Source organism: Triturus cristatus, chromosome 2_1, assembly GCF_964204655.1.
Source record: "Triturus cristatus chromosome 2_1, aTriCri1.1, whole genome shotgun sequence".
In the NCBI taxonomy this organism is placed as follows: Eukaryota; Metazoa; Chordata; class Amphibia; order Caudata; family Salamandridae; genus Triturus; species Triturus cristatus.
The window spans coordinates 1,089,851,859-1,089,865,689 of NC_140581.1; the positions used below are offsets into that span (position 1 = coordinate 1,089,851,859).

General features: G+C 43.8%; 1 protein-coding gene across 1 annotated transcript in view; it reads left to right on the forward strand.

Annotated features, from left to right (window-relative positions):
* Nucleotides 1-1,547: 1,547 nt before the first annotated feature.
* The window catches only part of LOC146866399 (afamin-like), a 221,006-nt gene continuing 208,722 nt past the window's right edge, over nt 1,548-13,831 (forward strand). The window contains exons 1-2 of the mRNA XM_085640589.1: nt 1,548-1,590; nt 1,679-1,771. Of these exons, the coding sequence (XP_085496715.1) occupies nt 1,548-1,590; nt 1,679-1,771 (136 nt within the window). The remainder of the gene's footprint in view (nt 1,591-1,678; nt 1,772-13,831) is intronic.

Below are 13,831 nucleotides of genomic sequence, written 5' to 3' on the forward strand. Positions count from 1 at the left end.
ATTTAATAGAGTTGTTAAAATATGTTCTTTGTTTGAAATACACTACTCTCTCTCTACTATTGCACTGACTATAGTGGGAATAAGAAATGTTACCCCTCCTGAGTCCAACGCTTTTCCTACTGTTACACAGACTGGAGTGGGAATAATAAATGTTACCCCTCCTCAGTGCATCGCTTCTCCTAATGTTGCACAGATTGGAGTGGGAATAGTACATTTTACCCCTCCTGAGTCCAGCGCTTTCCTTACTGTTGCACAGACTGGAGTGGGAATAGTAAATTGTACCCCTCCTGTGTCCAACGCTTTCCCTACTATTGCACCAACCGGAAGTGGAAGTAGTAAATTTCGCCCCTCTGCAATCCAATACGTTCCCTATTACTGCATCATCTGGAGTCAGAATAGTACATTTTACCCATCCTGAGTCCAACGCTTTCCCTACTGTTGCACAGACTGCAGTGGGAATAGTATATTTTACCGCTCCTGAGTCTAAAGCTTTCCCTACTGTTGTACAGACTGGAGTGGGAATAGTATAATGTACCCCTCCTGAGTCCAAAGCTTCCCCTACTGTTGCGCAGACTGAAGTGGGAATAGTACATTTTACCACGCTGCAATCCAACTTTGTCCCTACTGTTGCACCGACTGGAGTGGGAAGAGTAAATTGTAGCCTTCTTGAGTCCAACGCTTTCCCTACTGTTGCACAGACTGGAGTGGCAAGCGTAAATTGCACCTCTCCTGATTCCAACGTTTTCCCTACTGTGGCACAGACTGGAGTATGAATAGTAAATATTACTGCTCCTGAGTACAATGCTTTCCCTACTGTTGCACCGAATGGAGTGGGAATAGTAAATTTGAACCCTCCTGAGTTTAACATGTTCTCTACTGTTCTCTACTGTTGTTTACATTGGAGAGGAAATAGTATATTTCTGTTTTATAGAGTTTTTTTTAATTTTGCTTAAATATATTAATAATATTATTATTATTTTTTATGTTTGTGCATTTAATTTTATATTTTATATAGATATAAATGTATGTACTTTAAAAGATATTTTTAGTAAAACGTATTTTTATATATTGTTTACTTTTTACTTTTTATTAATATTATTATTTTATTTTTGTATTTTTTATCGGTCAACAAAACACAAAAATAAAAAAAAAGTTTGTTTACTTTTTATGTACAATTAAATTGAAAAAATGTAATTTTTTTTGCAGTTTATTGTACTTTTTTAAACTATATATATAGTAAAAAACTGTATTTTTGTACATATTTTTTTAATTAGTGTAAAACTATATTTTTTGTCGATATTTTTGTACTTATTATATGTATAGAAAAACTGTATTTTTGTGATCGATATTTTTACATGATATTTTGGCATTATGATATTTATGGTTTCGATATTGTGTTAGGGATCCTAATGTACATTAGTAAAAGATTGCCTCTCAGCATGATTTCTTTGCTATTCCTTAGCACTGCCTATGTCACGGATTTCACCGAAAGCTAATCAATTCTCCCCACTCCATCTTCTCTTTAATCATTAACAGCTGGGTACACAATGAGAAGCGTGCCTTTCAGAAGTAACAGTGCACCAGCAAAAGGTCTGTCGAAGAAACACTCTGTTGGAAACATGAAGACATCCACCTGCGTAGCTGTGCTACTGATCATGTTCTTCATCTTATTTTTCAGGAGCTTCTGCCAAACGCACAGAGGTGACAGGTACCCTAGAAGTGGTGGTAAGGCATCCCTCTTCCATTATGACATCACATGCATTCTTGAATGGTAATCTCACGAATGTTGTTGACTATTTCAGAGAATTTTTTTGTTAACATCTATGGTAAACTTTAGATATATCATTTATAAATGAAACACTAATGAAGGAACAGAACTGGTTCATTATAGTGTAGCGTCTGTATATTGTGCTAAGCTCTTCTTGATCCTAGTAGTTTTTTACCCTCGTGCATATCTCTGGTCTTTAAGGTACCTCATGTTGTCATCTTCTGATAGGTATTCAGCAGGTTTTTTTTGTCATGTTGTAGTTTTTACAAATGTTTGTGGCATTCTATCCCCCCTCACTACACCTCTCTTCCCACTCAAAGGCCCCCTCAATGGTTCCACTAGTGATTGTTTCACTTCAACCACTGACTACTGCATTTTAGGGAATCCTTCAGCCTCAAAGAACCACTATCTATTGTATAACCAGCTCAAGATGAATAGGTTTGCAGAACCACAAGGGTAATGTGCAGCCTGCCAGATTTGCTGAATTATAATGGTGCATTACAACAGACTGCTACGAGGTGACATTCCTCAGTCTCAGTAGATTATCAAGAAGCATTACAACATTTCTTTGGTAAATGTAGTTTTGGCTGGGAGCAGCGCTGACTTTTAAGGGTACAGTCAGTGGTGTAACATTTGCTCTGCTCCCGTGGTGCAGGGGAGACCCTGGCCTGCGAGCTTCTGACTGGGTTTGGGGGGAAGGGGCTTCCATGTACTTTGCAGGAGGGCCCTCTCAAGGTTAGTTATGCCACTGGCGACAGTACTGTCCACTGCATGGTATACAGTTGGTATACAGTTGTGTGTCCCTGCCCACAATGCCCACCTGCCTGTATCTGGTATTGTGATTTTTGATTTTAGCACTAGTGCCACAGAGGTGTGGGCCTCTCCTTTGAGATACGTAAGGTCCTGGACTTGTCCTGAGACCAGGAAGGGCTGACCAAGCATGCCAGCATTGACACATAGTGGCCTGCAGTCCCTATCATGGGTTTAGATCATGGAGCTGCAGTGGCAGTATACAGTGTTTTGTGGATTCATAGTTGTGACAAGATCTTTTTATCTGTGTCACTGAACTGGGGCCTTCTGGTCCACTTGTGTGAAATACTGCTTCTGTGCGCTTATCCATTTACTAGCCACAGTACCCTAAGTGTATGTTGTGCTTTCTTATGCGTGCAGACTGCGTGATACATGCATTGTCTGTCTGAGTGAGACAGGGTGATGGACGCCCATAGATCCATTTTGGATACTCCAGGCCTGGCCTCTCCACAAGATGGATGTGAGGTTGTGTTACCAGACAGTGAATAGTGTATTGCTTAGATTCCTGAAGCAGCAAGGAGGGAACCGAGGCCCGGTTATGAGTTTAGGTGCTATTTATCGCACCTGATAAATAACAATACCTCAGGGTACGTTAATTTTCATGTTCAATAAATAACACCTATTACTATTGGTGGGTAATATCACACTCCAAATTTTTGTGTTTAATGTACCAAAATCCACATGATATGGTAAATACCGTATGCTTTTCCCCAATTAAATTTTGGCAGGTTTGACCTGCCGAAATTTAATGAAGGTTGAGGTATTTAGCACACCTGATAATTATCGGATGCGTTAAGCACCTACCAGCTCGTAATTCTGACCTGTGTGTAAACAGGTTTACGCTTGAGTCATAATGTAATGACCAACTCGGAATCAGGGCCCTTGACATTGAAAGGAGGAATGTAGAGATAAGGCTACTTTAGACATTTAATTAGACTACTTACTAGAATGGAGCTGCTTAATAGTTTTTTATGAATGTAGTAGATGGTAGGAGAGAAGGTGGGGCTGCAGTGGTGATTCAATCTTTAGCAGAGGCCTGGCCATTTGTCTTTCTCTTATTACTCATTTAGTGGGCTTCTGCTGTGGGTGCCCCAAGCTGAAGACTCCCCTGTTGTGAGAAGCATCACTCTACTCAAAGGCTATGCCTAGAAAAAAGCCTGGAAAGGATACTGAGAAGAGAAGCACCCGTAAATAGTTCTACAGTATCAGACAGTGGATGCACATTTCCTGTCTGGTTTTGGTGTATACAAGTAGGACCCTACTACCCCACTTATGGTTCTAGTTCTAAGTCCTCTACAGCTAAAGAGAGGAGCGCTTCGCAGAGTACTCAGAGGACTGCTGTGCAAGCAGGGTTGGTTTTTGCATGACAGTCAGTGTCCCAAAGATGAGGGGACAACACCTGAGTCTGGATCTCTTGCTGGAGGAGCTGTATGCCTTTCCCAATTGCCTAGAACACTGCCTGCATGCCTGCCTGTCTCTCTGCTCAGACAGGGACTGAGCCTGTTAACCCTGCAGGAGATGTGTCTATCCTCGAAGAGTGAGGTGTAGAAGGGAGAGACTGAGGAGTGCGATCTGAATACTCTGGTGTTGGTGGGGCTGCAGTCTCTCCAAAATGGTTCCTGTTGGGAACCCTGTTCATCGTGACCATGATTGCCAGGGCTCAATCGGAGCTGTGATTCCGTGTTTAACCCGGCCTGTGCAGGCAGCAACTGCCAGGGTAAGAGGACTGTGCTTGCCCATACCCTGTTCTAGCTGACCGACCTGTACCTAGACCCTACAGTGGAACATCGGCATTGCCCTGGCAAGGACGCAACTACCCAGTTTTGTCATTAACCTGTGCATGGCCATAACTTCCTGGAATGCAACATAATTAATATTTTTACAATAAGTGGCAATAACAGTTTTGGAATTGTCTCAGTCCCTTCTGTAATAAAGGCAACTATTTTCGATTCAAGAGAACACGGTCTCTGGTCCGAGCATATAATCAAGTTTTTTTCTTTAATCTGCCATATAACAAACATTAATCAGAAATATATAGTTTGCATTAATATCAAGTAATGGTTGTATGACGGAGGCACACACATGGCTAAACCACACATGCCTCTACAATGCAGACCGAACCATGAATGCATCTCAACCACGCATTCTTTTACCATGCAATTTCGTTGTAAAGGCATGTTTGTTAAGGGGATATCCGTGGTTAAGATCGCCACTTAAGATCTTTGAAACATTACTTTAACAATGAAAGTTTATTTCCTTAATGTGACTGGATTCTTCAGTATACTTTTCTGTATTCAGCTTGAACTTCAAACACATTTCCAAAATATAAACAAACACTTTGCAACATTTCCCAAGTTCGCTTAACCCCTTCTGTGCCCATGACGTGCTGGATTCGTCATGGAGCACAGTCGCGCTGTACCCATGACGAGTCCAGCACGTCATGGGGCATTCCCTGGGGAATCCCTCTGGTGCGGGCACCAGAGGGATTCCCTTTTACTGAAAATAGCCTCGGGAGCTGGGGAAGAGCTTCCCCAGCTCCTGAGGCCCCCCCCTGCTTTCAGTGCAATGACGATCGGCACGCACGTCGCGCCGACGTCATCACACTGAAAGTGAAACTGAAATGAGCCAAGAGGCTCATTTCAGTTTCACTTTCTACGTGCTCAGGGGGCTATCTCAGCCCCCTGAGCACGTAGAAAGACGGGAGAGGTATCGTTGGAAAGGGGAGAATCTCCCCACACGAGTGAGGCACCATTTTTATCGGGAGACCCGGGGGAACGCTGGGTGGTAGGAAATTTGTGTCAGCCCGGTGATGCCACATCTTTCCCACACAACAATGTGTGAAAAAGGTGATTTTTTCAGCTATATTTGAAGTTTGCAGGGCATTCTGGGTAAGGAAACGTTGGGGGATCCACGCAAGCCATACCTCCCTGGAATCCCCCGGGTGTCTAGTTTTCAGAAATGTGTGTGTTTGGTAGGTTTCCCTAGGAGGCCGCCGAGCACCAGGCCAAAAACCCAAGTGACCCCCTTGCAAAACCATGTCGTTTTGAGATAGGCAATTTTCATGTCGCCTCACTACGTTGTGGGCCCTTGCCTGTCGCGGGTACTTGGGCCGCCCACACGAGTGAGGCACTGTTTTTATCGGGAGACCTGGGGGAACGCTGGGTGGTAGGAAATTTGTGTCAGCCCGGTGATGCCACAACTTTCCCACACAAAAAAGTGTGAAAAAGGTGATTTTTTCAGCTAAATTTGAGGTTTGCAGGGCATTCTGGGTAAGGAAACGTTGGGGGATCCATGCAAGCCATACCTCCCTGGAATCCCCCGGGTGTCTAGCTTTCAGAAATGTGTGGGTTTGGTAGGTTTGCCTAGGTGCCGGCAGAGCTAGGGTTAAAAAACTACAGCTAGGCACTTTGCCAAAAAGGTTCTTTTTTCACTGCGAAATTGAGGTGTGTCCACGATGCGTTTTGCGCCGTTTCCTGTCGCGGGCACTAGGCCGACCGACACAAGTGAGGCACCATTTTTTTCGGAAGACGTTGGGGAACACGGGGTGCGTAGAAATTTGTGGATCCACGCAGATTCCAGAACTTTCCACTACAGAAATGTGGGGAAAATGTGTTTTTTGGGGCAATTTTTTAGGTTTGCAAGGGATTCTGGGTAACAGAACCTGGTGGGAGGCAGTCAAGTCACCCCATCCTGGATTCCCCTGGGTGTCTAGTTTTAAAAAATGTATAGGTTTGCTAGGTTTCCCTAGGTGCCGGCAGAGCTATGGTTCAAAAACTACAGCTAGGCACTTTGCCAAAAAAGGGTCATTGTTCACAGCGAAATTGAGGTGTGTCCACGTTGCGTTTTGCGCCGTTTCCTGTCGCGGGCACTAGGCCGACCCACACAAGTGAGGTACCATTTTTCTCGGAAGACTTTGGGGAACGCGGGGTGGGTGGAAATTTGTGGATCCACGCAGATTCCAGAACTTTCCACCAGAGAAATGTGGAGAAAATTTGTTTTTTTTGGCAATTGTTTAGGTTTACAAGGGATTCTGGGTAACAGAACCTGGTGGGAGGCAGTCAAGTCACCCCATCCTGGATTCCCCTGGGTGTCTAGTTTTCAAAAATGTATAGGTTTGGTAGGTTTCCCTAGGTGACGGCAGAGCTATGGTTCAAAAACTACAGCTAGGCACTTTGCCAAAAAAGGGTAATTTTTCGCTGTGAAATTGAGGTGTGTCCACGTTACGTTTTGCGCCGTTTCCTGTCGCGGGCACTAGGCTGACCCACACAAGTGAGGTGCCATTTTTCTCGGAAGACTTTGGGGAACGCGGGGTGGGTGGAAATTTGTGGATCCACGCAGATTCCAGAACTTTCCACCAGAGAAATGTGGAGAAAATTTGTTTTTTTTGGCAATTGTTTAGGTTTACAAGGGATTCTGGGTAACAGAACCTGGTGGGAGGCAGTCAAGTCACCCCATCCTGGATTCCCCTGGGTGTCTAGTTTTCAAAAATGTATAGGTTTGGTAGGTTTCCCTAGGTGACGGCAGAGCTATGGTTAAAAAACTACAGCTAGGCACTTCGCCAAAAAAGGGTAATTTTTCGCTGTGAAATTGAGGTGTGTCCACGTTACGTTTTGCGCCGTTTCCTGTCGCGGGCACTAGGCTGACCCACACAAGTGAGGTGCCATTTTTCTCGGAAGACTTTGGGGAACGCGGGGTGGGTGGAAATTTGTGGATCCACGCAGATTCCAGAACTTTCCACCAGAGAAATCTGGGTAAAATGCATTTTTTTTGGCAATTTTTTAGGTTTGCAAGGGATTCTGGGTAACAGAACCTGGTGGGCGGCAGTCAAGTCACCCCATCCTGGATTCCCCTGGGTGTATAGTTTTCAAAAATGTATAGGTTTGCTAGGTTTCCCTAGGTGCCGGCAGAGCTATGGTTCAAAAACTACAGCTAGGCACTTTGCCAAAAAAGGGTCATTTTTAACAGCGAAATTGAGGTGTGTCCACGTTGTGTTTTTCGCTGTTTCCTGTCACGGGCACTAGGCCGACCCACACAAGTGAGGTACCATTTCTCTCGGAAGACTTTGGGGAACACTGGGTGGGTGGAAATTTGTGGATCCAAGTAGATTCCAGAACTTTCCACCACAGACATATGGGCAAAATGTGTTTCTTTTGACAATTTTTTAGGTTTGCAAGGGATTCTGGGTAACAGACCCTGGTGGGAGGCAGTCAAGTCACCCCATCCTGGATTCCCCTGGGTGTCTAGTTTTGAAAAATGTATAGGTTTGCTAGGTTTAACTAGGTGCCGGCAGAGCTATGGTTCAAAAACTACAGCTAGGCACTTTGCCAAAAAAGGGTCATTTTTCGCTGCGAAATTGAGGTGTGTCCATCTTACGTTTTGCGCCGTTTCCTGTCGCGGGCACTAGGCTGACCCACACAAGTGAGGTACCATTTTTCTCGGAAGACTTTGGGGAACGCGGGGTGGGTGGAAATTTGTGGATCCACGCAGATTCCAGAACTTTCCACCAGAGAAATGTGGGGAAAAAGTGTTTGTTTTGGTAATTTTTTAGGTTTGCAAGGGATTCTGGGTAACAGAACCTGGTGGAAGGCAGTCAAGTCACCCCATCCTGGATTCCCCTGGGTGTCTAGTTTTTCAAAAATGTATGGGTTTGCTAGGTTTCCCTAGGTGCCGGCAGAGCTAGGGTTAAAAAACTACAGCTAGGCACTTTGCTAAAAAAGGGTGATTTCGCATTGTGAAAATGTGGTGTGTTCACGTTGGGTTTTGAGCCATTTCCTGTCGTGGGCACTATGCCTACCCCTACAAGTGAGGTACCATTTTTATCGGGAGACTTAGGGTAATTCAGTTTTGTAAAGGAACTGTTATTACCTATTGACTGTCGATGCATTTCTGCCTTCCAAATGAAAGACATTGTGTAAAAAAGAAGTCATTCTAAAAAATGACTGATAATTCTCGTGCTAGTATGAGTATTCCCAATTTCGGAAATGTGCAAATATCTACTGTTTCTAAACTCTATATTTTGTTCCCATTTCAAAAATACATAGGTGTCTTTCATACCGATTTTTCCATGTACACATTTTTACAGAATAGTTACTATATACCCGGTACATAATAAACAACCATTGCAAGTTGCTGCTCAGTTTTTGGCTCTGGGTTCGTCGGGTATATCCCCACAACCAGTAATTTCCAGCGGATGTAACGGTATATTGCTTTCAAAGAGCTGTCAAAATTAGAAGAAGTTACAGGTGAAAACGTTGACACAAAAGGCGCTTTTTTCCAACAAATTTTCAATTTATCCTATATTTAACTGTTAGTTTCTATAAAGAAACCTTGATGGATCTACACAAATGACCCCTTGCTGAATTCAGAACTTTGTCTACTTCTCTAAAATGTATAGCTTTCCAGGATCCATTATTGCTTTTGTCCCCATTTCTACCATTAACTGGAAGGAGGTTGAAAGCACAAAAAATAGCAAAAATAGGCTATGTCCCAGAAAAATGCCAAAACTGTGTCAAAAATGTTGGGTTTCTGACAAAAGTCTGGTATCCCCTAAAAGCTGGGAACATGGTGTTTTCAGCCCCACAAACCCTTTTTTGATAACATTTGCAGGGAAAAACCCAGATGCTTTCATTTGCGGCCCGTTTTTCCCCCCAAAAAACTAAATTTTGCTGTATTTTGGCTCATTTCTGTGACCCCTCCAGGGGATTCCACAAACCCTGAGTACCTTCAGAATCCCCATGATGTTGGAAGAAAAGGTCGCAAATTTGGCGTGGATCCCTTATGTGGTCAAAAAGTTACAGGGGCCTCAGCGCGCACTACCCCAAATAGCCAAAAAAGGGCTTGGCACAGGAGGGGGGAAAGGCATGGCAGCGAAGGGGTTAAGAAGGGCCCTGCAGCAGCAACAGTGCAGACTGATTGCCTAGCCAGGATGCTCTGCACCACGAGGAACTTATACTTGATAACTACAAAATGAAACCCGCCATTTGCAATATCATGAGAATTCTGTGGTTTCATGGGAAATGTTGTTTCTTGAATTACACTCAGGCAACATGTGTAGTGCATCCTTCAAAGATGCAATGCCTCTCTCCAAGCGGGACATTTTTCTAAGTTAACTATCGACCTATCCTTCCTCTGAATGCGCATGTGACCTGCTAGTTCATAGTATTGTGCTTGTGCACTCCCAGAGCGCTGAAAGTTAAGTTCAGACAACAGATCATGACAATTAACTCCTCTTTCTGGCAAATGTCTCTGGTGTATCCTGCCCTTACATCTCTGGGTATAAGAGCGTATTTGCTTACTGGTCTCTTTTTTTTCTTCTTATAATTCTTTTTATTGAAAATAAAGCATTGACAATCCAGAAAACGTACATACATAAGCAGTAGTGGCAAGACGTTGGTAAGTGACAGGCAGCAATTATAATCACATGTTCTCTCAATAAATAAATCTCGATTCCCCATTCGGCAGACCCAGTGCATAAATGCCTTTTCTTGTTCGCAGGGGCTCAAATATCCTGCCCCTGTAATTGTTCCATTTCTACCAGATCTGCGTCCACTTGGTGGGGCACCGCCTTGATTCGTACATAGTATTCTCTGTTACCATGCACCAGTCCATATCCTTACCCCAATCAACTAGTCGCGGTGGTTCCCGCGCCTTCCATTTTCGTGCTATATTTCTTATAGCAACCATCAGGCCTAGAGTCACCCATATTAGTTCCTTTGAAGTCAAGTCCGTCGGGCCCCAGACATTCAATAGACCTAGCTTGATGTTGCAGTCAATCTTTTGTCCCAATACTTTCTCCATGCATCACGCAACTGCCGACCAATACCTTTGGATAGTAATGCACTCCCAGAGCATGTGGATAAAAGTGCCTTCCTGCCCACAGTTCCTAGGGCATCCTGCCTCGTTACAGTAGCCATTCTCACCAGCAACGGACCGGCTAGGTAAGACCTATGCAGTAGCTTCAACTGTACTAATCTGAGCTTTGAGGAAATGGCCTCTTCTTTAGGAGAAGCCAAGGCTGCAAGCCACTCTTCGTCGTCTAGCCCTGCTACGTCATAGTCCCATTTTGCGCGGAGCCTGAGTAGTGGGTCCGTTGTGTTGTTGATTAGTTTCTTATAGATAAGTAATATGACCTTTTCCAGCAGATCTCCATCTAAGACCCTATCTTCAAGCGGGGAGGAAACAGGTAGTGACTCCCCCCTGGATAGCATGGCTAGTAAAGCATGTCTGATCTGCAGGTATCTAAAATACTCGGTGCTTGCCAACTTGTAATCCTCTTGCAGTTGGGTAGAGGGGACCACTGCACCCGCCTTCCACAAGTCCCCCACTCTTGAGATACCTATGAGGTCCCAGCGGTCAAATCCCTTTGTGTGAATCAACTTACCCAGCTGATTGTTGTGCCAAAGTGGTGTGGCCTGCGTGATCCTATCATCCCAACCCAGGCTTCTCATGGCCGCCCTCCACACCTGCACCCCGTGGTTCGTGGGCCCTGTCAATTTCGGCTTGACCGAGTGCGAGTATAATGCCCCTTCTAAACTACCCCCCGGCAGGAGCCACTGCTCTCTTTCTGTTATTTCCCAGACAATCACATCTGTAGTGGACAATTTTAAAATCTAAATCCCAACAGAGGCAGAACACATTTATTCTTAGACAGAAGAATTTATGTATACTGTGCAGTGCTCTTTCAGAATATGGCAAGGTGTTTGCTACATAAAAGTAATCAATACAATAACTATTAAAATAAAATATATTCTGTTAAGCAGAATAAGTTGCAGTGCGGCTGTGTGGAGGTACAGACATCCTGGAAAATGGTAGATAGCTTATGCTTATTCAAGCAGAAGAATAAAGCCATGGGAGATAATATGCTGTTTAGGAGACACCTACAGAAACAGACATCTTTACAACCGGATGTAGTATTACCAGATTTCTCTTACATGCCTATGTGAGTTGGCATTTCTATGGGTAAATAGGTAAAGTGAATCAAGGGTAGAAGGAAGGAGAAGAGGAAGTGAAATGGCCTCTGTAAAAAGGTTGACAAAACAATGCATATGGAAAGTGCATTGTCTTATGCTCTACTTCAAATGTTCAGTACCTTTTTGGGTAGTTCATTTTAATGCAAGGTGTGGAATTTTATAAAATATCTACTTGTCCAGATGACAAAATGCTTCCAAAATCGAATTGTCCAATAAAAAATGAACTTTTGTCATTTGATGGCCTGTAGAGAGGTGCGAGATAATGGCAGCCTTCTCCTTCTATCATAGATCTTATAATAGCTTCTCTGATTATGCAAGCGGTTTTATTAGGTTATGTTCAGGTTCTATCAAGGCTGTAAGTATGCCAATTTTCTGATTATAAAAGCCACTGAACATACTAGTGCTCTTTTTATCAAATATTTAAATATTCACAGGCTTTACATATGCAGAGGCTCTATGCAAGAAATTCGGTTTTTGATTGAGGAGGGTGAAGACCTTTCTCAAGCAACAACCACAATCCCTGCCCATGTTAACTACAAAAAGTCACTAAGTTAACCTGTGCCTAACCCTCTAGTAGCTTGCCACAAAAGCAGTCAGTCTTAACTTAGAGGCAATGTGTAAAGTATTTATGCAGCACTCAAACAGTAATAAAGTAAAAACACCACACAAGAACAATCCTACACCAATATTGAAAAAGAGAACATTGTAGCAAATAAAATGATACCACAATTAATTAAATTCAATCAGTAGAACTGGAGATATGAATTTCTTTAGTGAATAATAGTGCTAAAAGATGAAAGCTACATCCTCTGATATCTAGTCGTGCGAGACAGGGGCAAAGTTGAAAGGTATCGCCAACCACAATGAAGCGCTGTTCGGATGCACGATACCTTCAATCTAGAAGAAATTTGGAAGAAAAATGTCTGGGAAGGTAAAGATCAGCGGCGCAAGACAGCTGGCGGTGTCTGAGGAGGACATGTTGTCGGTATTTTGGAAGTGGAAAATCTCCAGTGGGATAAAGCTGCAGGCTGTAGCCGTCAAGAGCTCCCAAGGCCGGATACCCTTTCAAAGAGGAGCTGCTGAACGGGATTTGCTTCTGCATAGAATAACGTAGCAGGAGCTACCGTGAAGTTAAGCCAATCGGTGATGCACCTTGGGCAGATTGATGAGCAGGTAGGTCCTGGTCTTCTGTTGGTTCTCAGGCCACTGTTTGGTTGAAAATGTCACCTGGTTTTGGTTTCGTGCACCACTTGGAGGGCGGGACTCACCTCAGGCTGAATCCAGGTGCAAGGTTCAAAGTTGTTGGAGCTTGCTGTGTACCCGTAGCTCACATGGGAGGCCAGCCAATTAGACCTTAAAATGACTCTGGTAGTCCTGGAATCAGGCAGAAAGACAGGCCTCCAGCAGCAGAACAGTACTCTGAGGGTACAAGGCAGGCTTCAAGCTGCAGTGCAGTTCTCTGGTAGCAACAGGGCAGTCCTCTGGGGTACAAAGTAGGCCCCAATCCGCAGGACAGTATTTTGAACTACACAGCAGTCCATCTGGGGGTTCTCCGTAGGTCCAGGAATGAACTGAAGAGTTGGTCTGAGGGTCCAATATTTATTCCTTTGAAATGGGAGAAACCCCCTTACATCTGGTTCTAGAATTATCCTTCCTCCCGAGCTCAGGCGCTCACTGTCTAGGGTGAAAAAAAAACTGGTATCAAGTTCTTTGTGAGTGTGCTGGATGCAGCCTCTTTGAAATGTAAGTGGGACAGAGAACAGCTCCACCCCTCCAATGCTGGCAGGATGGCCCATCCTGCCAACACCTATTCCCCCTTTGTCTTACAGTCTGGGCCGAATACACAAAGGCCAACTTCCAACTATTCATAGTCATGTGACATAGGCCACAGGAAGCTGGCACCAAATGAATAGGTCAACAAAATGCCAACTTTCTAAAAATTGCATTTTCAGAACTGTGACTTAAAATCCGACTTTACCATTAAAGAGAATTTCAAATTACAATTCTTTTGAAAGCAAACATGACATTGCTACCTGTTTCTAATCAACATTTAGCACTTCTTAAATGCAATAAGGTAACCCAATGTTATCCTATGGGAGTGACAGGGCTCACAGTAGTGAAAAATGAATTTGGTAGTTTTTCACTACCAGGACTTATAAAACTTAAAGGTACATGCCTAGCTTTCAAAATACCCTGTCCCATGGGTGTTTAGGGCCTACCTTGCCGTGACGTATATGTATTATAAAGTGGAGTTTGGGCCTGGCAAAAGGCTTATTTTGCCAGG